Raw genomic sequence first — 27617 nt, 5'->3', positions numbered from 1 at the left:
CTTGTTTTACAACGTTTTCAACAGAAGACAAATCCTTGGCGCTAAAAATTAATCTCGTGCAAAGAATAGAAACTCAGGATGCAGAAATTCACAAAGAGATTTATGAGTTCGCTAGTTGCATAAGAATAAAAAGAAAGAATTAGCTAATTGTTGAGAAATACAGACCAAACCGAAAATGCTACATAAAAAATATAACAATAAAATTCACATTAAATTATTTATTCAGTAATAAACAGTGACACTTTTTCTTTATACAAAGCCCCCCCCCCCCCCTCAGTTTTGATGAGAGAGGCAAAAATTTCAATGGAGTTTTGAGGGAAGCAAGGTGATGAAACAGGTGGGGGGAAGAGAGGGACCCTGATTTGACTGATGGTTTTAAGCAACAGCTACAAAGAGCGAGCAGGGAAAGTGCAGCACAGTTCTGCAGATACTTCAGTCAATTACTGTAAACCTCAACTCCTATAAACACTGCTTGTCTATAGGTACCAAATACCTGAGCCCCAGCTCACCAGAATCAATGCTGGACCTGCCCCCAGGCCACCACTGGACTGCAATTCAGGCTTTCAAGACTGGTCCAAACCATCTCCACGCCACTGAAGGTTTCCAAGGACACTGAAGGGAGGAAACAGCTTCTATAGGCAAATGGCCCTGGTGCACAGCTGATTTATCTTAGAGGCTTGAGCCTTTGAGCAGGTGCACAAAATTACTGGGGTGTTTTAATTACCCCCATCCCTAAACTTTCTTTATTGGGAGCTTAAAAAAAAAAAAAAAAGAAAAAACAAATGGTGCATTTCCCAGGGAACTCCAGCCCAGCTTTCATAGGTCCCTCCTGCAGTGTTGTGGAGACTGCAGAGCAACAACAGGGAGAGGGTCACAGGCACTGAGCAGACCAAGGGCAGCTAAAACATGGCTTTCCAGGGACAGCTACTATTCCCTTTGGCAACCAGTTCACCCCATAAGAACAAACCTCCTAACACAGCCTTAATTTAGTACACTGACCAGTGTCTGCCCAATCATGTACCTACAGTTTTGGAGAGGATCATCTCTGCTCTCAGCTCCACCAGATCAACTTTTCCAAGACCTCTCCTGCCTCTCCTGGATTTTGAATTTGCTCAGGCAAGAGACCCTTACTTTTTAAAGGGACATCTTCCTGCACCACAACTCTCAGATTGTGCCCATAGGGCTAATATGTAAAAGCAATATTTATTTTTAAATACCTTCCCACTTTACGTGAGATTTTAGTTCCAAATAACATGCATCAACTTTCTTTTTAAAAACCCACACACAAACAATATTTATCATCCACATACCCTTTAGAAGCTCAAAGGCTGACAAACTAAAACCAAGAATTCCACTTGAAAAATAGGTATCTTTCTAAATTGCTTATAAGGATATATATATATTGCTAGTCCATTGATATGGAACAAAAGCTTGTACCTGAAATGAAATAAAATAATCTTATTCAGAGATAGGCTTGTCTGCTGAATGGCAACATACTGCACCTCTCCACATAACTGCTGATTCCATGGTCATCTTTACAGATACACATCAGGTGATTTGAAAGGGGTTTGGGTTTTTTTTGATGTGTTTTGGTTGTGCTGTTTTGGGGGTTTTTTTTAACAAGCATGGAAAAATCCTATTCACACCTGAGTTAACAGAGAATGAAATAAAATGCCTACATTTTCCATCTCAGACGAGACTTGGTGAAGTCATTCACTTTATTTCCAAAGGACATACAAGAGTGGAATGGAGGGAACCAGGTATAGCTACACGTGGATGTGTATAAATATATTTGTAGAGAAATATAGACATACACATGAAGAATTGTGGGAGGGGGACAGCAAGACATAAGTAACAGCCTGGAAGCAGAAAGACTGGGTGCAGCAAGGCAACTCTAAGGCCAGGTGGGGGGAAATGTGACACTCCCCTCCCAGAAAACTCTGCTCTCTGAAAGCTGTGATGAGAGATCTGCTCATGAAAGTGTTTTGATGCAGGTGTGGATGATGGAGAGAAAACTGCCATTCACTGAGGACCACCTGAACTTGTGTGTCTGGTGAGGACAGGAATCAGAACAGAGTCCATTTTACTACTGCCAAGTGCAGCTTATTCAGCTCTCCAGAATTCCAGAATTCCAGCCTCCTGGGCAGTCAGTGGCTGCACTATTCCATCTGCTTGTTGGGATGGCAATGAGCTGCTGAAAAAAACTAGCATCTGCATCTCAAAAAGTGGTGGACAGCTTGAGCCCTCAGTGTCTTCAAATGATGACATAAAAATTGATGTCAGATTTCTCAACATTAACAGGAATAAAATAAAATCCTGGACAACTTTAAGGAGGTCAGTATTTTGAGTTTCTTGAAATAAAACAATAATTTCCCTATGTTCTCCTAGAAACAGTGACAGAGTACAACATGTTTTATAAGCCCTTTCAAAATGAATCATCCACTTTCTTGGGACAGCATCAGAACACGCCACATAAAAAGAATGAAACAACTCCTTTAGTAACGCAGTAAGACACACAACTTATCTGTGACCTGATTTCAAGGGCCTTTTTTTCCTATCTGCAGAAACATGACCAGTCTCAACCTTTCCATTCTTTCTCTCTGCCATCAATTCCCCACCACTGCAGCACTGCAGGCGAGAGCTCCCTCCTCTTCCAAGAGCAAAACCATGGCAGCATCTGCTTCTCATAAGCACTTCTGTGCGTGTGTGTGAGCGTGCATGTACGGGGAAGAGGGAGAGAAGGAAATCTGCTGAATTGAACTTAAAAGTTTGTCACAGAGAAGGGTTTGTTTTTTTTCCTTTTCCATCCCTCAAATTGTAGAACACAGAAGTAGGGCTACTGCTACACACTTAGGCTTTTACTTCCAGCTCACTTGCTAGCACAAGGGACAGTTAGTGACTGAGGGGAAAGAAGAATTTATTTCACTTTCAAAGTCAGCACACTGGTGCATGAATGGCTACAGACGACAGCCGGTTTTTATTGGCACTTGTCTCCCAGAGCGCGCAGAAGTTCCTCCAGTTCACTCCCAGGTTCAGCAGTGGAAACTGGGTGCAAAACAGCAGTCCTGGAGGTGGAAGAGGCAACAGCTTCCCCACTTCTTCATCCCCACTTACCAACAACTCAGTGATACAATCCAGAAAGAGATTCCAGTGCAAACTGTGGGCCTGTTTCTTTCCTGTCCCATTTTGCTTTGACACCTATAGGGAACCAGAGGAGGTCCCTTGCAGCACAAGCTTGTAAAGGGGAAGCCAGTGAGCAGACTGCTCTTGTTAGGCTTTAAACTGTTTCAGGAAGTCAAACATACCTCAAAAAGAAATGCTGCCTTTTCTTTGCTTCCCCTGCCACCCAAACCCTCCATCCCTGAAGTTCAAATTTCCACCTTTGCCAAGTCGAGAGGAAAATAAAAATCAGATTTTTTTTTCCCCTCACAGTATTTCTAATACTGTCAACATTCCTAAGTCAGAACTCAGATATTTCCTGAACTGTATTGTCCTGATAAGAAAGTGAACTGTGGCAGCTGGTACACCACTCCCTCTCATACAGTTTTCCCACTGCATTATGAATTTATTGACAAATCGAGGAGCTAGCTCCACCAAGGCAGCAATAATATGTAGAACTGTCATGAGAGTGAAATTTATTGAGAGAAAGAAATACTGATGGACTACAAAGACAAGGAAAAAACCCCACCACATTTAATTCATCATCCCAACACAGAGACTACAACGTTATTATTTTAAAGCAATATTTAAGCATAGTCCATTCAGCATTTATACGCTGTCTAAAACTTCAAATCAGCAAGGTAGGGACTTAAGGGTCTTGCCAAATTGTGATATAATCCTAATGCCTCCAATGCCAGCATGTCAAGCCCTCTCCCTTGACAAAGGAGAATGCTCAACACCTCATAAGATCAAATTCAAAAAGCCTGGAGGGAAGCAGCAGTGCAAGGAAGGAGCCCTGAACCTCGGAGTGGCATGCACTTCCCAACGCCCCCCTTCCCCTTTCACACACAGATCCATGTGGTCTCCACCTGACAAAACTATATTTACAATGCTCAGTGCCTTAAAATTAAACTCTTTCTTATCTCAGCCATGTGTTCATATCTTGGTTTTTCCACTCGGCCGGTGCATCTTTCAAACAGGGATGTCTGAGAGCAGTGGTGACAGAAATGTAACGCTTCGTAAGAGCCTCAGGAAATATTACAGAGGGACCCTGAGCGCACAGAGCAGGAAGGCAACATCTCTGAGCAACAGCCAGGATCCAGCAACCCAGGTCCTGATCCCGGGCCCACCTCAGTCCCATCTAAGCAGACGCTGACACTTGGAGTGCCCAAGGGCTGGGCACAGAGACTGACCCAGCTCCAGCCCACGGCTGCCCAGGGTGACCTCGCAGCCCTTACTCAGGATTTGATCACCCTGGCTCCAACTAAAGCCTTTATTATGCACGTCAGACCCAAGGCCCAGGCCAGGGGGGCTTCCCAAGCACAAGGCTGTGGTTCCATGTGGCCATGGTGCTTTTCCAAGGCCAGGCCCTGGCCCTGGCAGCCACCAAGCCCCGGTGTGTGCAAGCTCAGCACGTGCAGCTGGTTACAAAACTGCAGAGCTGCAGCTGGGGTCCAGCAAGCCCCACAGCACAGCCGAGGTCAGGCAAACACATTCTGAAGTCAACAGGAGTTGAGAATGGCAGTGCTTTCCTTGAGCTGCTCAGCACATGGATCAGGCCAGTCGAAAACCTTTTGTTTCCACAAGCCACACATTTTTATAAACCTGGATTTTTTTCTTTTTTTCCCTGAATACTGATGTTATAAGTTACCACCTTGAAATGGCTTACCTGAAAGTCCTGCCTGTAAGATTGTACTGATATTTATGAGCACTATGAGGGGCCTGCAACATAACCCACAGGGCACTGGGTTCAACAGCTTCAATGGATCATAGATGAGGCCCATATTCGTGTCTGATTTAAGAGTATTTGGTCCATTTTGAAAGAATGGATGAGTTGGAAATGCAGTTCTGTAACTTCAAGCTTTGCTCTATGCTAAAGGTGTTTGCAAGCTTCTGACAATCAGCACAGCACAAAACCACCTTTAGAAGCAAGAAAAACAAAAACACTTTTACTATAATCTAACACCAGGAAAAAATATTTGGCTGAAACTTCAGGTGCGAATTATACTTGCTTAGGCTAGAACAAAAGGACAAAAACATCAGAATCTAGTAGTGTGGAAACAAAGGAGTTTAGCTCTTTAAAAAGAAAGGAAAGATAGACATTTGAGGTAACAAACAAAAAAACCCAAAATGCACAAACACATCACAGACATCTAAAAATAGCATTTTATACATTTTTGCCAGTGCTTCTCTGAGAGCAAGTTCTTTAAACAGAACTTAACAATTTTACAATTTTTTTTAAAAAAATATGTCATCCTAAAATAGCCCATCAATCCTTACCCAAACTTTCTGTATTTCTACAAAAATAGATGCACAAAGAGCTACAAAATACTGTATTCCTGAAAGAAGGCGCACTGTAGTCAAGGGAGAGTCTTTTTCCTGACTATTGAGACTGTTCATAAAAATATCAAGCTGAACAAAACGAAACACTGTTAAAGGAGCAGAAAGGAGTTAGGTTGCCCAGCTGCAGCAGGCTCAGATGAGGAAAGAAAGAAAAGTTAGGTTTCTGGTTTTCTTCCAACACTGTGGGACCCATAAACGGCCTTACAAATAAAAGGCTCAATAGCAAAACCAGAATAGTTTTGGCTCTTCATCTTCATGTGTGTCCTTTGCTCCACGCAGAAGGAATCAACCACTGCTGTATCACCCACCCAGCTCTGCCGACTCCAGCTCTAGCTGGTCTTAATCGCTCTGCACTTCAGAACCAAGCAGTTTCCTTGCTCTTGTCCTGATGCTGTAGACCTACATTTCAGAAGAGAAAAGGGAAATAATTAATATTAGTAAATGCTAATTAAATTAATAAATTCGATGGTTTTTTTCTTCCCCCCCTCCCCCAAGCAACTGAAGTAAAGGTAAACACGTTTTGATTAAAAAAATAAATAAACGAAAGAAAAATGAAAATTAAAAAAACCCCACAATTTAACAGTTTAAAGGACTTGTTAGCAACAGTGTTACTGCTCCAAACTTTTCAGGTTATGAGAGGTAAGATTAAACCACAGGGAAGTTTGATTCTGGCTCAGGGAGCTCAGAAATGGTGATAAAATTCCTGTATGCACTTCCTTGGTTTGAGCTAATGCGGAGCATGGCACGGAGTGAAAAACCCCTCCAGAAAGGTCTGCATCAATTATCCAGTATGCAGCAGAGCAAACTGCCTGCCAGAGGCCAGCCACAGACACCATCTCCTCTAGAAAAGGCCTGAGACAATTCAGGATTTCACAGTTTCTGTGGCATTTTTACCTCAAAGAGGAGGGAGGGAAAATGTTCCTGCAACATGCGAAAAACCCCAAACAATTTCACCTACAGAGTGTAAGATTTTCAGCCAAGAATGGCTAGTGCTTCCACATGGGAAAAATTAATGGTTTTCAGCTTGCATTTGTTGTAAGTTCCTCTAACATTTTCCTTTGTAAAAAGTGAGGACTATCTAATAAATGTGGTGCTGTGTTGTGGCTTGAGCATTATAGACTTGGAACTTTTGTTATAATCTGGGATTTCTCTGCTCCAGAGGGATTCAATCTCCTCTAGATTCACACCTAACAGGGCGTAAACCCCAAATCCAGACAAGAGACGGGGAGGTGAGGATTACATTTCCCAAAGATACATTCTTGTTCATTTATAGGGAAAGTAAAGGAGAGAGATGCAGGCACGTATATTTAGAGGTAGTAAGGCACTCAAGTCTCAACCATTTAAAACCTGCCCCTCGGTATTTTGAGGCAAGTAAACCACGTTTCACAAAATGAAGGTCCATTTCCCACTATAAATCATCATTCCTACACCGAGAGCAAAGCTCTACTGTGTCATCCTATACATTGCCCTGTGTACCAAGGCACCTGACCTGCTAAGAATTTAGGGTTAATTTCACCACTAGCTAACTCCAGGCCTCAATGATGTTGTAACCATCAGAGCTCCATGTTCATTTGATGTTCACCCTGTGAAAATTGGCAGATCCATGTGCTAGGCATGAATCTTGTTTCCATATCCAGTCACACAGTGAAATACAAAAGAAAACCCGTAAGTTTTCAGAAAGCCTAACGGGCATGGAGGATTCAGATCTGACAGCTACCTCCTTGCATTAAGAGTACAAACAGTTAAATATTTAATGATGATCAACACTTGAGAGCTGAGCTGCAAAGCAATTAGCACTCACATAAAAGATGAGAGCATATGGCTCTATCCATGTGAGGATTCCCAAGCAGGGTACAAACACCTGTGTGTCCAGAAGAGAAGGGACAGGGAAAGCAGAACCCACGGGTGTGGTGCACCAAACCTTGTTTAGTGCTTTCTGCTCCATTTCACATGCACTTGTACCTATTTCTTCAGATTGGAAAAACTGGGATATCCCTCAGCTAGAGCATGCCTATAAAAACATGCTCAGAGGCTCTTTATTCAATGAAGATGTCTCCTTGTTGCTTAAGAGCTATTTGTTTCCCTGGCAGCATTGTACACAGACAGTCATAATGAACTGCTGTTAGTTCCCTTCAAAGTTCCCTCAAAGTTAGTGATGACAATTTGGGGCTATTTTTCCCCTGCTGCTTCCAATTTTTTTAAACAAAGATGATAAAAAAAAAAAAGGAAAAAAAAGGGGAGTCAGACAGCAGAAACCTTTCAGAGCATAAAGAAGTCATTTAAGTTCACCAGTAGAGCACAAAAGGACACCAGAGGCAATGGAAGCCTAGAAGAGAAACAGGTTATATGGTTCCTTGCAGCTTAAAAAAATGACACACACACCTGTTTAAGAGATCTTCCACCTGACAGCAGCAAGTGGCACAAGAGGAATAACCAGCTGAACAGGCACCTTCCTAGGCAGGTGTCTTTGCAAGACACAAATAACTCTAACAAGGAGGTTTAAGACATAGCTGTGGACTCTACACAGCCAGAGAAAACAATCCAAAAAACCAAAGTTGCCCTATTTACATTTATGAATGCGGAACACTTTCCATGCCTTTTCCTCATTAAATTCCTATCTCCTTCAAGGCAAGGCCATCTGCAGTCCTAATACAGAAACCAAGGCCAACCCTGGTACTCACCCAGAGCTTCCACTCGCAGTGGAAGTGCTGCAGTGCTTTCCTCTTAGCAAGGACATCCTCACTTGCACTGCACGAGCCAACACTGCCACTCCAGCACAATTCCCCTTCCCTAGGACACCAACATTAGAGCTAATTGCCACAGAGACATTATGCAGGTTCTGTGGGAACATCTAAGCAAATTTACTGAGTTGTGACAAACTTGTGGGATGTGTGTGAACAGAGACAAATGTACAGAAGGGATCGGACTGGCCCCTCAAATTCCAAATTCAATGTCTCACACTGATGTACTGGCATTTCCAAAAGTGGAGTTTCCATAGTAAGTCAGGACTAAAGGCTGTTGATTGATTCACCTAAATTTGAAATTATTCATCTCAATGTGCACAACTTTACAGGATAAAGAATGTGCACCTTAATTTTAATAGACTTACAGGCATCACTCATGCCAAAGTCCTGCTTTGCTTTTAGTGTGCTGGGGCTGCAGGAAGCCTCCTCCAGCACATCTGTCCCACAGCAGGACAGGATATCCTCCTGGGCTCTGCAACAGCCAGGCAAGTTGCTCTGCTCTCCTCCCCAGGGGCTGCCAGCACAGCCAGATCCCACTGCTCACCTGAAGGGCCTGGTGTGCAGGACAACCTCCCACCCTGCTCCTGAGGGATGCACTGATGGCTACAACCACCAGCAACACTGCAAGGTAGAAATTCCCCTCCTCAAGCTCTGATCTCAAGTGCTGGACGTGGCTTGTGCACCCTCAACGTGAGCAGGTAGCTTTAGTGGTGACACTGGATTATGGCTGCAGGCCTGAGCCAAAGGCAGCACTGGTGACAGCCCAACCTTGCTCTGCTTGACATCAGCAGAGCAAGGAACTGAGGCCTAAGCTCCAAACAATCTGTGCTTATTCCAATGTGATTATATCAATGCTTGATATGAAATGTACTTTTCTAGAGAGCATTGTAGCGTGTGCACTTCGGAAAGATGCTACACACCAGCAGACACAAACCTAACAGGTTTTAATAGCTCTTGATGCAGACCAGCATTTTCTTTAATGTCACTTGTACTGATACAGAAGCTTCTAAAAGGGTTAATTTGCAGCCTACACTGTGAGGATTAAGCCACATTTATGGCAATCAGGTAGCTAAATCCCTCTTCATCCCCCAAAACAGGACCATGTAAGTTCAAACAGATGTGCAAGACAGATCAATAGTTTGCCAGCTCTGTGAAGGGCGCTGTGCTGATGTCCCACACAATGTGTTCTGAAACATAAATTCCCAAACTACACTGTGCATGCACTGGGAACCTGCTCTTAACCTCTGAAGTGATTCAGCATCATCCATTCATGAGATCGATTATTTGGTTCAGCATGGCCGAGATGCAACGATGTAGCTGCAAGAGGCTAAGATTACAGCCAGCCTGCCCTGATCCCAACACTATCATTCCACATAATTCAGCGTGAGGAATTTTTCAAATGTTCTTATAATCATGTGACAGCAGCACAAGAAATGTGACCCATGGTAAGCGGGGGAAGAACCAGTTTGTATCTAAAGGATTCCAAAAAGCAACGTCTAGACCAAATGAACTTCTTTAATATAAATCACCTGAAACTCGTGGAATTTGATATATTAACAGCTCCACAGGTGATTTTCTCCAGGGATATATGAGCAAACACTTTCAGAACTGACATATTCTTGCCACTATGGCTTTACCCTACTCTGGAGAAACCACTTTATGTCACTAAAAGCCAGTTCACTCTCTCCAGGCCCTCGAGTTTGTAGCCTCTTGGCTGAGATAGCTGCTTCACGTTAGAGTGAGATGTAATGAAATGCTGTGTGATGTGGAGATTTATCCAGCATAATCCACTTTCCCTGGAGTGCAGATGAAGCAAGTGCTGGATGTGCCTCCGTGTGGTACTCAAGCAGGCCCCTCCTGTCCCCACACTGTCCCTGTGATGACACTGCTGGATGTGGACACAAAACACTGAGACAATGAAGCTCCCTCTTCTCTCCACGCCTCAAGTGCCTGTAACCACAGCAGTTGTCTCAACTGCATAAGCTGCAGGCAAGGCTAAAAAGGGAGCTTGGACTTCCTGCCCTTCCCAGCAAGCCTCTGCTTGGAAAGCACAGGAGAGATGAGTGTGCAGGGGAAGAGAGCAAATAATTGTAATGTCACAGGTTTCCATTGCCTGCTGTGTTTCACTGCTTGCACCCTTGTTTCCAGAACTGGGGCTGCCTAACAGGGTTTTACTGTTGTGTTTCAGTGTGTGACCCCTTTGAATAGTCTCAAACAAGTGAGATGTTGGTCTGCTGAGATTCTGTTTCTTCAAACCAGCCATACATTTCTCCTCTTTCTTCTCCCTCACAGAACTCATGGACTAAAACCCACACATCAAGCATGGGGGAGAAGTTAATAGTTCAGATCCTTTCCACTGCCTCCCACGCTGAGCAACCAAAAGACATGCAAGGCACTGCCAAATCAGGATCCTGACAAAAGCAGCACCCAGTTGTACCCCTCCACAGGGATTTCCACAAGGAGCAGACAGCACCAAGCCAAAGCTGCGTTTGTTCTCTAAGGCAGTGCTAAGATCCAGAGTCCTTTTTGAGCTACTTACTCTTTAAAGAGAAAAACAACTCACAGTCTAGGCTGGACTTGTACCTAAGCCAGGTAGTGGTTTCTCCTGACTTACAATTCCTCATGCAGTTAGTTCTCAGTTCCATCCCCAAAAGGTTTAGTCAAATACCAGGGCACTGCAGCTGGACTGCTGGGGCTGGTCCAGGGGGAAGCGTCCCTTAAACCAGCAGCAGTGACAGTCTGCTTGTGCTTCAGAGAACGCAGCTCACTCCCCCCTTAGGGAATTTGTCACAAAGTAAAAACTCAAGACCCCAGTCTGGTTAGACTATCATTCTGTACCCAAAAGCATAAAATATAATTATTCTTGTCTCGCTGGTATAGCTGGAAATGTTATTCATACATAAATTGTCCAGTGTTAAGAATCCTAATAAGCATTTTCTTAATTTCACTGACATCAAGACAACAAGTGGCACAGTATTTAGAAGAGATTATTGGTTCCCAGTTGCTTTAAAAGGAAGAGAGGGAAATCTGTATTAGGTTCATAGTATTTCATCTTTACAAAACAGCTTTTTTTTTTCCACCCATTTTTGTCCCCCTGCCCACTAATCAAGGCAAAGAAGTGCTTCTCACACATGGAACCAGTCAGGCAGAGCTATCCAAAAGGGAGACAGACACTTTAAGGAAAAGGGAACAAAGCTACAAACCTAGTGTTTCCTCAATCAGATAACATACTGTCTTTAAGAAGTACTAATCTGCAAAGATCGCTGCTGGTGAGATAAATATCAAACAAAAAAAAGGAGCCCTTGGTGGGGCCTGTGAGCTCCAGGATGGACACACTGGGAACTGTCAGTCACCCATCACCTGACTGCAAGAAACTTCAAACAATGAGGGCTGCCAGGCTGCTCCTGATACTGAGACAAGAGCCTGCCACTCAAAGCTCACAGACACAGATGGAGCTCATGGTCTGCAGTTCATACTACAGACCTTGCAATAAAATGAATTTAACTCACAGGTCTCTGCCTAGACCCTATAATGTTTAGTCTGATGGTGAGCACAGCTCAATCAGCACCTCTACTTTCCATGTGACACCTGGATACTACAGAGGAAGGAAATGCTGAGCTGGTCCACCTCAAGATGCGGTCCTCATGTACTGCAAGTTATTAGCTCATTGGAGTTGTATGTTGGTGAATGTACATATGAACTAGCTGAACAAGCTGAGAACTTTCCCATGGAACCATAACTAATATTTTCCCACAAGATTTAAACAAGAACAAACAAACAAACAAAAAATGCAGATCATGTCTCAACTCATCCAGCTTGAATGGGACCAAGGCAGACAAAGGTCTCTCAGCAAAGACAGCGAGAGCTGGATGTTTCACAGCTCACCTGCCCTGACAGCAATCACAGGAGGGATTCCCCCCTGAAAATCCATTTGGACATGGCTCTGAGAACCAGCCCAGCTCCAGCTGCAGGGAGTTCACATCTCTGCTAAAACAAGCCACACACACACACACACAAAAAAAAAATCAAACCGTCTTACCTGTATCAAAGCCGAAACTTGGCACAATGTCCACGGTTCCGTGAAAGGCTCCAGCCCAAGCTGAGGTAGTGCTGGTGACAGCAGCGGGGTCTGACTTTGTCACGTCACACTGGGGAGCAGGAATCCTGGCGGCGCGCACCGACGGCACCAGCAGGGAGCCGTAGCGGGGGTCTCGGTGCGAGCCGGGATGGTGGTGGTGCATGTGGGGATGAGGGTGATGGCGGTGCATGTACACATCGTGCATGTGTGCATACGAAGGGCTCACCTGAGATGCTAAAGGGTAATGCCAGGACTCAGAGGCAGCAGGGGGAGGAGGTGGGGCAGTCTGGTGAAGGCCGTGTCCTGGCCAGCTGCTGGGGTCTGGTGTCGGGAAGGTGCCTGGTGCAGTCACGGGGAAATCGGGGTGTACTCCACTTAAGCAGGGTGGAGGAGGAGGCTGGTAAGAGCTGGTCCAGAACGAGGTTGGGAAACTGCTCCTCTGGCTTGAAATTGTTGAGCTTTCTGGTAGAAAGGAAAGAAGTGAAGCATAACTGAAGCTGAACAACACACTTCGTGAGAAAAACCCCACAATGATTTGCTACACTCAAGTTTGTAATGCTGAACTTCAGCTTCCACAGTAACTACAGACTCACAGGACATCTGAAGCAGGAGGATTGTCTAGTCCAATTCCCCTGCTCAAGTGGGGTCACCTGGAGCAGGTTGTCCAGGACCATGTCCAGTCAGATTTTGAGTGAGATCCAAACACCACAGCCTCTCAAGAAAACTCCCCAAAAACAAAAACCAGCCTAAAAACCCCAACAAAACAAAAAGTTTTCTTGTATTCAGATGGAATTTCCTGTTTTCTAATCTCTGCCTATTGCCTCCTGTCCTGTCAGCATGCATTGCTGAAGGGAGCCTGGCTCTCCCATCTTCATTCCCTCCCATTACGTTTTTATAAACGTAAGATCCCCTCCAAGAAGACTTTTCTTCTTCAGGCCATAGCGTCAGAGCCCTCTCAGGACCTTGGTACAGGAATTGTGAGGAGAGGCTAACTCCTGCCCAGAGCAGAGCACATCATTTAGAAAGGCAGCTGTTGTGGTTGCAAATGCTTCTGAGGAGAGAGAACCAGCTCGCACTGCAGAACAAGAAACATTTGGCTAAAAGAATACCTGATCTTCTCAAACTAATTGCATGCTTTGATGGGATAAAGGTCATATCTAACCCAGCTTATGTTAGTCCCTTACAGAATGCACCATGATGCCCTGTACCCAATAGGAGCATACAAGCAGAACCATCTCTGTTGCTCAAACAGGTTTTTGTCAGAAATAAGACTTGCTGCTTCTTACAGCTAGGACTCAGCTTATATTTAAATGGATTCCAGTACCTCTACATTATGAAATCACATTCTAAAAATTCCTCTTTTGAAGGAGCAGTTAGTGTTTTTGATGTGTAGGAAAGTCTTGGCATCTCCATTCTCACAATCCTCTTGGCGAGCTCATGCTAGAAAGTACTGCTCCATGCAATATGTCTCAGCTCCAACAGGATTTTTTTTTGGTCAAAGATGGAAACATAAAAATACAGAACTTCGCCTCTGATGAAAGAACAGTCATAAAAATAGCCTATGGAGAAATAAAGCCAGGGAAGTTTAGTATTTGATGAGGCAAGGAATCCTCTGTTCCTCATAACTTTTGTAGAAGTTTTTTTTTTGTTTTTTTTTAAATCACCTTTTGTTTTGCTTTGTTTAATAAGCAGCTGGAACGAGACTTGGGTGAAGACACCATTGAGAACGAACAGATTTCTTCAAACACTCCTGCCTGCCTCTGAACTTTGCTTATACAAAAATATTTAGGGAACAAAAAACTTAAAAGTGTTTTGTGACTGCATCACTAGGACACCCATGTCTCTGTTTTAAAATCCACTAAAATAGAAATTCTTCCACACATCAATTGGCTTTGATTTAGGCAGTTTATAGAGTCTGATTAACTTCCAATATTGGAAACAAACTTTGCAATTGTACCATGGACAAATGCAGAGGATGCTTTGTGCCAAAATGCTTCAGAGGCTGCAAGCTTATCTGGCAAACTGCACCCCAACATGGTTTTCTTCAAAAGGTTGTGTTGTTTTTAGCAATGTATTTCTATTGCAATTCATGCTTGGAAACTGGAGAGAGCTTCAAGCATCTTACAGAAGCCCGAGCACTCCTCCAAAATTGGTATCGTTCCTTGTTTGTAAACCATTCATTGTAAAAAGGGATTACACTGAGATGGCGAGTGTGTATGGCTTGTGCTGTTGGCAGCAGGGCCAACACCCAAAAAAAAAAAAGCCAACTTCATGTCCAGTCTGTTGCTTAACAGAGGAGCACAGCTTGACAATGCTCTGCCAGTATTCTGAAAAATTAACCTCTGTAATCAAGTTTTTGAAAACTATCTGGCTGTTATCTACATGGAAAAGCCCTAAATCCAAAGCACTGCACTTCAAAAAAGCACAGAAAACCACAAAGTATCTGCAGGACAGCTTTAATAACAGGAGAGAGCACTTTAAACCACCGAATTTGCCAACATGAATTCATCCCAGATTGCATAACAGCTTGGCTTTGCCAGTCATGCAGGAGGTCTAGGCCACAGAAAACATTTTTGGTCATCTCCATTTTTCAAACCTGGGCAGGTTTCACAAAGCCATCGGTGCTGTCTGGCTCTGTCACGGACCAGCCCCCACGGGCATCACTGAGTGTGGCCACCCTCACTGGGGAAAGGTCAGTCCTGCCACTGGAGATACAGGCTCCATCCAGGTTATACAAACATGCAGGAAGATTTCACCCACCCCGAGTGTTCAGGGATACCTGGCCTCCATGGAAGATGCTGAAACAGCCTTTTCCACACTGTCCTTGAGCAAGGAAAAATATAAAAATAAAAAAATCTCTGTGCTTCCACGGCCTTTCGGGAGGCATTTAACAAAAACTGTCCGCCAAGAAGGATAATACAGTTACCACAATTTCCTACCCTAAGTACAGGGAGGCTGGGACAAGGCAACATCCCAGGGACCACGAAGTTGTGGCTGATGCAAATGCTCACGGTGGCCAACCCAAATGTTCATGGTGGCCAACCCAAATGTTCACAACACACACTGGAAACATGCCAGAGGTGCACACACTGGGAGGGATAGAACGTATAGAGCTTTCTCTAGTACAACATCAGCTCTCACTTAAGGCAAGAGGGGAGAAAAGTAAGAAAGAAAAACAACCCAACGCTTTCAAGCACAGAAAAACATGTTTATAAAAATACCATTAAGGTAACATTAGTGTCAAGGTATCATTAGCACCTGCAAAAGATTTCAGGCAGCTACACCTACAATTGAATATTCATGTTACTTGAGCCTGTCATAAGGCTTTTTTATTTTATTAAAAAAAACAGTTTTCAAATAAATTTTTAGTCTAAACTGATCAGCAGTTTCAACATACAAATGATGAAAACTTGCTCTTTTCAGAACAACAGGTTCTACTTTTTACATGTAAGCAAAATCCCTCCCCAAAACAAACAAAAAAACCCCCTGAAATATCACCTTAATGATAAAATCAGAGTTTGCACTTTCATGAGAACACCTTAAAAAAAAAAAAAGAAAGAAAATAAGCACAAAAAGATAAAAAAAAAAGTTAAAATCATTGCTAATCCCTCCTTTCAGAGTGGAGAAAATGCAGTGAGCTGGGGAGCCAGTTCATGCTCACACATTTTCCACTGAAACCTGTACCTCCCAAAACAGCGATTGCAAAGGCTTTTTTCTTTCTCATTTATCTCTGAGTAAGAAACTGACAGCAATTCTGACTACCCATGAAGGTTGTTTATGGAAGAACTCCAAGCTAATGATACTTTAACTTCTTTAGCTAATAGGATACAAATTCACATTCGTGTGCCCTAACTGAGCATCTTTGCCACCGTGTGTAAACCAGAAGACCAAGCTGTCAGCGTTGTTCCTTCTCCATTGTTTTCAAGCAGGAATATTGCAGAAACCTATTTGGGCCTGATAAAGCTCTCTTCTCTGAAGCAGCAAATGCCCTCAGCTCTCTCAGCACCCAGCAGCCTCCCCAGGGATTTCCATGCCCCTTCAGCAGGTGCAGGGGAGGCACAGGGCGTATCTCCTTACTTTATTCCCAGAAGACGTTCAGGACATGCAGACCTCCATTCCCCACTGAGGGCATGGGGCACATGGGGTTAGGAGGCAGCATGGCTGGAGAACCCTCACACCAGGCCACCCATGTCCCCCGCAGAGTCCTCTGGGGATGGTTGTGAAACCACAGGGGGAGACAGGGAAAAACAACAGGGTATGTCTGAGGCCAAAGGGGAGACGCGCAACCCCACCCACGGAACGTCCTCAAGCTTGCTGAAGAGGGCTTGCTGTGGGCATGGGGTCTCTGGGGACTGCCTTGATCCCATTGCTAAAACATTTATAGCCTGTCTGGGCCATTTATAAATGCTTCAGTCTCCTTTTTAGTAAGCATAGGTTCAATCCTGCTCTCAGTCGAGTCAACGGAAAATTTCCCATTAACGTTAATGGTCCCGGCTCAAGCCATAAATTCCTCTAGCTCCCCAGCCACTTCTGCTGACCTCTGCTTAAACTTCCTCGGATTTGTCATCATCCTTCTGGAAAGCAAATCCTTCTGTGCTATTTTTCTCTTCACAGTTGTTTCCAAAAATCCCATCTCTCTTTAGGATCCGTGGCTTTCATCAACGCAGTCTCACCTCCACATCACTGACTAGGAACACCACTGCTCCTGCTCAGATCCCACCAGTATCTCTCTCACCAACCCAGTGTAAGGCCATTGCTCACCATGCTTAGATTGCATCCCTCTGCCAGTCCACATAAGGATGTGACCAGAAATAATGCAGCTGTGGGTAACTGAAAAAACACCCAGACTGCCACATCCAACAAAATGGAAACAGCATCTCACTGTTACACTTTTTCCTGTCACCAGTTCGGAAATCTCGTCTGTAAGGGCAACCTAGTGCCTCTGGCAAGATCTGCTCTTTGTCACATCAAAACATGAAACGTATACAAGCATTTATGGGCATAACAAGAGGTAGGCACTGGGACAGCGAGTAAATGCCTCACAGAACCTACCACATTTCTGCTCCCTGCTTGGAGGCAGAGTAATGTCATCCCCATTTTACACCCAGCAAGCCATAACATCATCTGTACCTCTCCCACAAGCAGGCTGCAATGGAAAACACCACGTGGCTGCAGCCACAGGAGCCAGGGCTTGCCCCTCAGCCTACTCCATCCTGTGCTGGCTCCTCCCCACCTGGAAAGCAGCCGTGGACAAATCCTAATCACCTGGCAAAGTCACTCAAGAAGGCTGCATAGGTTTCCTTCATGTCCAAGGCCAGGATCCCAAACAGCTTTGCTCTTGCCTCACAGGCCAAGTTTCACACTTGGAGCTCAAAAAAAAAAAGCCTCCAACCTTGCAGCAGACATTTGTGAAGCCACGTGAGCTCTGCCCCCTCCCATCCAGCCCCTGGCAGAGACAGGATATGGCAGGAGCGGGAGACGCCTGCTCCTTCCACGCCTTTGGCTCCTCTCTGCCCCTTTAACACCTCAGATCACTCAACCCAAGAAGCTCCTCGGTTCTTGGAGATTTGAGGGGGATTTTTCCACCTCCACAGAGAAGTGAAATTTCAGCTGCAATGCAATGTCTGTTACTGCAACGCAGCCCAAGTCTTACCTCTCCACAGAGGATTCAGCCCTGCCTTGCTCTTGGAAAGGGCAGTCTCTGAATTGAAGCTACTGGCTTGGCTCAAAGCTCTTGAGAAGTGTTCATCCACCACTGAACCAATGTCTCCCTGGAAGTAAGTGAACAGGACGCAGCGAGAGTTCAGGTACTCCATCTCCGCAGGCTGGTCTTTCTCATCCTCCTCTTGCTTGCTGGGAAGGGTCACTTCCAGAGACTCCTGCATCTTGTTGTACACAGCTAACTTCTTCTGGGATCAGAAACAAAACAAACAAGAGATGTATCAGTGATGGCATTCAGTGGAAGCTCAACATATGGCTTCCTTAACAAAATATAACTGAATACATTGCATATTCATTACATTATTTAAGTTGGGCTACCAGGATATTTCACATTGGCATTTCACAAAGAAGAGAATACCAGTGCCCACTTAAGAGTCTCTATTCCTCTCACACACATGGACCTGCTTCTCAGGCATGTTTCACAACCACCACTTATCAGCACCAGCTTTCACTCAATACTTTCAAAAGAAAGCAGACAGGCACTAACAATTCCCTCCTGACTCCCACCTGGAGAGGATATTCCCATCAATAAAGGGTACAGAGGTCGAGCCCAGCCCTGTGGAAGGGTGGCCAGATACACAGCATCTGCATTTCACACATCCAGCTGGGCAAGCACCAGGTTTTGTCCTGCCACACTCCTCCAGCTGAGCGTACAGGGCCCTTCTGGATTCCCCACACTTACTGCTGGAGTGGTAAAGATGAGAGAGTTTCCTGCTTCCTGAAAAATTTTCTGCTGTTTTACCAAACTCCAGAAAATGCCTAAGTTTTCACTCACTGACAACAGAATTTTTATCACAGGAAGTTATACCTTGGGCTGGTGATTGGGGTTTGATCAGGGGCTTGAGATCTTGGTATTTTGGTTGGTTTGGGGTGGGAGGGTTTTTTTTCCTTTTTATTTTTTTTTTAAACACCAGCTTTTGGGAAAAAGGACAAAAAATTCAAGTCATAAAAAATTAAACATGTGATCTGGGGGAAGAGGGGGATTGACAAGTCCGCAAACACATGCAGAAAAATCCACCCCAAACCAAAAACACAGAGAAGCATATAAAAAAGTAAAACCCTCACAAGCCATCTGTGAATGGCTATTTCAGAATCTTCTCTCTCTCTCTCAAATCAGACCTAAATGTCAAAATAAATGTGTGTGAAGATCCATTTTGCATGGAACATATTTTTCAGATGTTCCACTTTACAACAGTTTTCACAAAAAAAAACCCTCTCCCCAGAACAGTCAAGCTGCAGGAATCATAGTTTTTAGCTAGCCAGCCATTTCCACAGCTGACTTTACACACAAGCACTTTCAGGAACCCAAAAACAACTACAGTCCATATGCAGAAGTATTTCATAGCATTCCTATAGAATTACAGTTTGACTTATCTTTAATGGTTTGCTTGGCAACACTCTAGTGCCATCAGAATCTCTTTAAGTTTATGGCTTTTTTACCCTTTTTCCAAAGTAGTTCTATAGAAAAAGTTAAACAACTACACAGTCTATAAAGTTTCATTTTTACAGTAAATAGGCTTGTACATTTTAAAAATAATTGAAAGTCATTTTCTGACCTTGTGTACCGTCAATACACTTAAATTTGGTGCTTCCTAAAATCATATAATCCGATATGAACTCTCTCACTGCAATTCGAAATAAATGCTCTGGGGCGAAGTCCTAATTATGAACGGTTATTTTAAAAAATAACTGTAAGAAAGAGCTATTGACAAGTGGTATTGAAACCTATTATACTAAAAGCTCATGGCAACTTAATCTGACATTCCTGTGGGTTAACTGATAAATGTAAAACATCTCAGTGATACCATTAATTCAGATGCTGCTGCACAAACTGCAGTGAGGGACGTACACAATTTTATTTCAGTTGGGGATATCCAGGCAATGGCCTGGAATTCAAGTAAATCTGTGCTTCACAAAGCAAGTTATACTGTGGCTCACTTTAGCACAATATTACTTACTTAGACTTAGGGGAGAACCGCTGGGATTCACTTGTAAAAACAAATAAAACAAACAAAACCACAGAAAGAGCAAAACGGCGCAGTTTCACTAGAAACTAGAATTGCTAAAATGAAACAGAGGCTGTAAACAATTTTTGCAAAGGCAGAATTTGGGGTAACCTGTACATTTTTTGGAAATGCTTTGTGCCTTTTGTAAACAAACAAATGTCTCAGAAGAGGTCCCCTAATACTTGTTACCCAAATGCTTAACTAGGATATCACTCAAAGTGAGCTTCATGGTTTTGCCGGAGTAACCACGGACCACTGAGACTTCGGTAAGACAGAAACAGTTCTAGCAACACCGCACATACAGGAGACATTGGAAACCTGCAATGCATCTACCTCAGTGACTTGGCCATTCCTGGATTTGCACCACAACTCAGATCCTCTTAAAAAGGCAAGCAAGTGGTTGGGGAGGGTGCTTTTCTCATTTTTGGTTTCGGCTGGGCTTTGCGTTTCGAGCAGAGACAATGCATGAAAGAGATCCTTTAGAGAAATCTAAATAGGTCTGTTACATGCCAGACCTTGAACACAGGCAGCACATGTTAAAAGTTGACTCCCATCCCTACAGGTGCTCGTACTGATGCTGCAGTTATGCAAATGCATGCACAAGCACGCAATTATGGACAGACACATGCCGCTAATACAGCCCCTGGCTTGACTCGGTGATCAGGAAGGAAGTCTTTCAATGTTCCTATACAGGGACTGGAGCTCAGGAAATTAAAACTTATCTCCAGAGTCGCTTCTCTGCGCAGGAATGTTCTCCCTTCCACAGCTTAAGAATCTAATTCGTTTTCCATTTCAACTCTCTTCCCTCCCCTCCAGTCCATGGGCAGTCATTACAAGATGCTCTGAGCACTTGCTCCTTTGGAAAACACTAAATCTGACCTGGTTTTTAATGTAAAAAAAAGACAGTAGGACTGGTGGACAAGCACAAGGCCTTGTGTGCAGACTGAAGTTACTTACGGTGCAAAGTTGTGGTTTGCAGTGAGTTATCTGCAAAGGATGAGAGTTCTATAATAAAAGATTTTTCAAAGCAGCAAGCCCGTGATCAGACAAAGATCTAATTAATTTGCATTTCAGGAAGAAATTATCAGCCTGTAATTGCAAAACACTTTAAATAAGAGACTACAGTGAGAGAAAGTGACTCAACAAGTTTTCCTTTTATGCAATGTATATACATCCTTTCCATTGTATACATTCTTTGATAATGTGAGGGTTTTTTCCCCCCAAATCACCTAAAATACCCTGTTTGCACACGAATTCCCTAATTTTTGTTCTGACCTTAACAGTAATCTTCTCATAGTATTTCTGACTGCAGTTGTGTGAGTGGAAAACTATGCAAGATCATCAGCTGCTAAATGAATTTGTCCCACAATCACGGGGAGCGAGGGAACAAAAACAAAAAAATCCACAACCACCGAGTTCGGTTTATGTTAACTAACCTCAGCTAGTCCAGTTTCACTTGTACTTTTTCATATGAACAGTTCTGGCATGTATTTAAGCACCCAATAACCTCAGTAAGATCTTTACAAAGAGTATTTTCTGACCAAACACGGTGTTATCTCTTGCCAATGTTCAATACATTCATGAAATAACACCTCTCCCTTCCTTACACCAGAGACTGACATTAGGCAGCCTCTGAAAAGCAAAACAAAACAAACACGCAGAATCTTCTCTTGGCCAAGATGCAGAATGCAGAATTTAAATTCAGAATACAGAATTTAAAAGGAAAACAGTGAAATTCAGTGTCTAGATCCCTTAGATAACAGATCCTAGTTCATGGCTGAAATGGCACAGTCTCTGGGTAAATAGTGCAGTACAGCCCAGGCTGAATTCAGCTTCAACCAACATTGCATTTTTTTTTTTTTATTTTATATACTAACAAACAGGCAATTCCAAAGAAAACCTCAACCCTTCACTTCAAATCGTACAACAAAAGGAAACTAAAGGTCAACAGCATATCACTGCTGATATGGGAATACTAAAGAGAAAGTTTATTCTGAACAACCATTATCCTGTCTCCCCGAGCGCTTTTAGACCAAGAAAACGTGTAGTCCAAAATCTCGCACAAAATCCCCGCCTCGAAGATTCCTGTTATTTTCTGACATACCCTACCCAGAACCAAGCAACACAGTTCTCATGCAGCGAAATGTTGGCCACATGAAAGCGTGTGGCAAAAGTCCAACTGACTTCAAGGGTCCCGGGTCTCACCCAGAGTGTCTGGTAAAAATGTCAGAACATTCCTCTTCACAAACCGAAAAAATTCACTTCCAGCAGAAAACAGCTAGTAGCCAGCAAAACAACAACAAAAAAACCCCAAAACAACCACACTTTGAGAACAGAGAAGATCTTACTTTAGCCAAGTTTGAATCAAAAATTCAGGCCAGCTCTTGTTTTTCATATAAACTGGTTGCCTGTTCCTACAATTTGTTATCTCCATACATGCCACCATACAGCATATGGTCCTTTATGCTCCCAAGCATGAAAGTCTGGTGTGCCTGTGGCCACCTGTTACAGATTTTCCATTATGAGAAAAAGAACAGGAACCAAAAATAAAGAATAACTACACTGAGGAAACACTATATGACCCTATCCTGAGAAAAAGGCTGTCATTTGACATAAGTTTCTGAGAAGGAATTCCAGCAACAAACTCGAGGCAAATCCTCAGACAGGCCTCCATTTGTGGAGCTGTCTGCCAAGCAGGCTCCTATTGATAACACAGAAAGTATTCAACGAAGAAGATAATTCCAAGCAATCAGGGCACTGAATGCTGAGCCTGAGAGATGTATTTATGGCACTGCCCTAAAAACATGAAACATCTTCTACCCACACAAATGAGCAAGGTGAGAGCTTGTTTCCAGCTGAGCCACTGGATTTGTAGCAGTAGAGCCTGGAGATCTTGCTATGTTCTGCTGATGGAGAGAAATGGTGAAAAAAGAATGAATTTATAAATCTTTTGCTGTACATGTAAACAGAGATGTACCCTTAAAGTATAAAGGTCCAATTTTATGTAGCTAGAAGAATATCAAATAGAATTTGGTCCCAGTCAGAATGATAGAGTGAAGCAAACCAAACTTTTTAAATCAGCGGTGTCTCATGGGATCGAACCAAACAAAACCTCACACACAGGGCAAGACCTAACCCAGGTTTTACATCCCGTAAATCAGAGAGTAGGTGAGTTATATGGGTCATACAGCTTCCAGAGAAGCCAGCAGAGCAAACAGCAAAGGAATAGCCTTGAGAAAGGAGCTGAACTGCGAAAATTGAATGTGAAGCCATGCTCTGCTGTTATCTGCGGACTGCCACGCAGCATAAGCAGTATAAGCCCATCCTCAAAAGTTGTGAGCCCATGATGCAAGGAACTTTACTGACAAAACAAGTTACAGTATGTGATTGGGGTTTAGCCACAGCCAGCTGACACAGCATCAAATGCGACCTGTCCTTGTCTGCAACTCTGTCAGTTTGGAAGGAAGAGCCGAGTTAGTGACCTAAATTGCTAATGAAGACAAGCCCTTATCTGGACAAAGTCTGTCTACAGCACTGCCAGCAAAAAGTCTGACTTGAGTGTATCACAACTCCTTATGCAAGACTTGATTTAGCAAGGTTGGTGTTGGCTTAGATGTTGGCTTGCCTCTACATACCATGGAGAAATTCCAAAACTACCATTTACTGGAACTTCCCATTTCAAAGGTCTTGAGCTGGTGTGTTAGAGAGCCAGGGTGAGTCCCACCTGAGCCTCAGCCCTGCAGCTTGCTGTGCCTAGCCTGACGTGACAGGACAAGCCGCCCCTGTGTGCCGGGAATACAATGGGATTCTGCTCCAATTACGTGTTCCCAAAGCCTCTCCGAATTCCGTTACACCCATTCCTCACCCAGCCATTAGGAAAGCCAAAGCTCCCTCCTGCAGCTGCACAGCCCCTCAGGAAAGTGGACAGCAGAGAGCATTTTAATTTCGCCAGTCTGCAGGGTTTTACCCTCACGCCTGCACGGCTCCCACCAGACACGGAAACACGTTCGTATCCTAACACCAGCACACACTCGCTCCGTCTTTTGGCAAAGGAGTACGGAAATCCCGATTTATCTGTAAAATTAGGGACACACCCCACTTTCATCAGTTCATTCTGGCGCCCTATGAGCATGTATACATGCATGTTTCGCTTACTTCCCTCCAGCAAACACCCTGGACTTGAGCAATCTCAAGGATCTAAGGTGCTAAGCCTCCACTCCCAATAACATTCAAGAGGAATTCAGGCTTCAGTCCATTAAGAGCTTTAAAAAAAAAAAAATCCCATCTAAATTAATTTGCCAGCAAGTCCTTTCCTGGCTAAGGACCGGTGAAAGTTACATTTCCAGAAATTCTGCCTTTCTGTGCAAGGCAAAAATCAATTCTGTCCTGATTTTAAGGGAGGAAAAAATACAGACACAGAAACACGGGAATAAATATAATAAATAATTTTAAAAATTATTTTATATTATATTTATGATCTATAATATATAATAAAACTTTAGGGCGGGGAAACTTTAAAAAGGCATGATGGACCACCCCCTAAAAAAACACCACCACTTCGGCACAACCCAGGTGCACACCAGTCCATCATTTTAAAGCAGCCTGAGATTTCCCATTAAAAAAATAAATTAAAAAAAAAAAGAAACAACCATTTGAACCCCCTTCCTCTTGCTGCAGTCACTGGCCCTGACCCACAGAAACATGACGGGTTTGGCTCACCAGAGAGACCCTAGGGCCCAGAACTTGAGCCTGCAATGGCAGCTCCACAGCTAAAGAGCTGCTTGGCTCTTTAAAGCACACAGAACTAATTTCCAAAGCTGGCATAACAATTACACTTTTGAGATGGCTTTACTACAAATATCTGTGGAGATGCACAGGCTTTAGTTAGAGTAACACACCTACATCTCCTTGACCTGAGAAGAAAAGGAAAGCCAAGAGCAGCACAGCATGGAAGAGCTTCCTCTCTCAGAAAACAAACTGAAAGACACCAGCATAGTACAGTAACCCTGAAAAATGCTTCGGTGGAGTCCTCGGATATTTTAAGGGTGAGCTCCATTTTATCATCTCCAATGCAGAGACTTATTTTTAAGATATCCCACTAATTCATCTTCCTTCAGTGTTATTTTTAAACCATGGTTTTAATTCCAGCAAGGAGGAACATTCTTTAAAATGGTCATCATCCTCACAGAGAGTGCAGGAGTGTTTTACATGTTGAACACATGTGTAAGAACCAAAAACCTGGCAACAGATTCTTCATATTTCTTTCTTACGCTCTCTACCAGTTGATTAAACATCCCTGACAGGACTATTCTCAAGGAACAGAGACTTGCAAAAATGTCATTCGTTACCCAAACAATAAATCTTTCCACTATGACTGCAGATGCATGAGGAGCTCATTTTATGTTTACTTTTTTTTTTTTTTTTAATTTAGAAAACATTGGATTCAGAGAAAATACATGAACCGTTCTAAAGTCAGCAGCTGTTAGAATTAGAGGGTGTAACACTTTCTCCAGCAACAACAGCTCGGCTTTTCAGTCTGGCATCAAACAAGCTCGTGAGGACCCTTCAGCTCCAAGTGTGCCAGTAAAACCAGTGCAATCAGAATTAATTAAACTAAATTGACAATAATGTGTTGGATAGCCATGTGTAAAAAGCTTTTAGGTGGAAATGTAGTATCTGGTGCCAGGAGAGACTCATGAGCTGTATTGGCTCATCAGGGCTATCTACTTTTCTTGCCTTGCTTATCTACCTCTACTTGTTAAACAGCATAACCCACAAGAACTCAGTTTGTTTAAAACGAAATTTCAAGAAACTTCATTGTTCATTAGGGTGCCTCTGGGACATTTTACATATGTCCCTGTTTTTTGGATGAGGAAGAAATTTCATACTTATTCTTAAAAAGAAAAATCACTTGCACTTGAACATGACATGATCATTTAAGAGATTTCCCCATACTAAGCGTTCTACAGATCTGGAAGAGAAATACAGACAATCACTTCCAGAGTTAAATGTCAGAAAGCTCAGCAAATTTTCAATTGTGCTTTTCTACTTCTAGGTCTCTCAGGCAGAGAATCAGGCTATTAGTGATTCTTTATCTATTTTTCTCTCCAAATCACAGAGGCTACAAACTGGAGCTCCAGATATCCAAAGACAAACTTCATAAGCAAAATTACTGAACAGATGGAAGGTTCTGCAAGCTGTGACCTAGATTAGAGAGAAATAATAGCAAAGGCACTTTGCAAGAGGCAGAACTCACAAGTTTTCCAGAGCTTGCGTTTAGAGTGAACATGAGCAACCTGGATAAGTTCACTAGGGTATCATTTCTGCAAACGGGCTCTGTCTCCCAACAATAAAGGAAAAAAACAGCAACACACGATAGGAATTTTAATGTTTTAGCCCATACTCGTGTCTCCCAGGCAAGTTGATACTAGGGGTCACTTCCCATGTACGGAGAAAACAATCTTCACGGATAATAATGATAAAACCTTATGGAATGCAGCAACAACCAAAAAATGTATTCTCAGATGACTACACTAGGGCCAAGTCAATATTAGTCCCACTTCACCCACGCACTGCATAGTCTAAAAATGCTGTCAGCCTGATAAGAATTTCCTGATTCACTTAAAAAAAAAAAAAAAAAGAAATACATCTGATCACCAAATTCAGCTGGAAACTCGCCGGAGACGACGATCTTCCAGGAGTGCCGGAGAGAGCGGCGCGGCGCGCCCCGTCCGCGGGGAGTGGCGCGGGTCCGTCCCGCCGGCGGGCGGAGGTTCCGCCCGTGTGCGCGGCCGCGGACCGCAGCGCACCGCGCGGGGCGAAGGCGCTGCTCCGTGCCGGCAAACGGGGCGAGCGGGGAGAGTCGTCAAGTAAGGCACGACGGCGGACAGAAGGGGGAGAGAAGTAAGGAAATAACTTTTTCCTCCTGCCCCACTCCAGCTGAGCAAGCCAACATCCACCCGCCAGATACAAGAATTTGGGGGGAAATCATTTTTTTCTTGTCAGGAGAGGTCTTACCAGGCTCCGTTGCTCTGGGGCAGCCTCACCAGCTCCCCGCATCTCCAAATCAGGCCGGGGGCTGCGGAGCGCATCGCGGGCTGGCCGGGGCGGAGGTCTCCGCCCAGGGCAGCCAGCGATGCGCCATGCAGCCCGCTGAGGGGGGGCCTCCCCAAAAAGCCCCCGCACCTCCCAGTCTTCCCCACCGCGGCCACTCGCGCAGCCCCGCCCTCCCCGCGGCTCACCTGCGCGCAGCCCGCCGCGGGCGCGGCCAGATAGCGGGGCGCCCCGCACGCCGCCGGGGCGGGCTGCTGCATGGCCACGTCCGAGCAGCTCATGGCCGCGGCCGCCCCGCGCCACCGCCGTCTCCCCCTTCCTCCTCTTCCTCCTTCTGCTGCTCCCGCTCCCCGGCGCGGGGCGGCCGCGGCCAGGCGCCGCGCAGCCCCGGCTGCCAGCGCATCTTCGGCGGCCGGCGCGCCCCGCGCCCGCACTTATAGCGCGGCGGGGCTGCGCGGGGCGCCCCGGCGGCCGCGGCGGCAGCGGCAGCGCCGGGAGGGCGGGGACGGCACC

The 27617-nt window shown here is 44.3% G+C and overlaps 1 protein-coding gene across 1 annotated transcript; it reads right to left on the bottom strand.

Moving 5' to 3' along the window:
• Window positions 1-289: 289 nt before the first annotated feature.
• Window positions 290-27385, bottom strand: VGLL3 (vestigial like family member 3; the record flags this gene model as incomplete). Its single annotated transcript, XM_082278166.1, has 4 exons — window positions 290-5901; window positions 12286-12786; window positions 17978-18233; window positions 27293-27385. The coding sequence occupies 4 exons, from the start codon at window positions 27383-27385 to the stop codon at window positions 5858-5860; spliced, it is 894 nt and encodes a 297-aa protein (XP_082134292.1). The 3' UTR covers window positions 290-5857.
• Window positions 27386-27617: the final 232 nt, after the last annotated feature.

The sequence above is a fragment of the Coloeus monedula genome, assembly GCF_965178545.1.
Source record: "Coloeus monedula genome assembly, chromosome: 3".
NCBI classification, from domain to species: Eukaryota; Metazoa; Chordata; class Aves; order Passeriformes; family Corvidae; genus Coloeus; species Coloeus monedula.
This window is presented reverse-complemented; position numbering and strand designations above follow the sequence as displayed.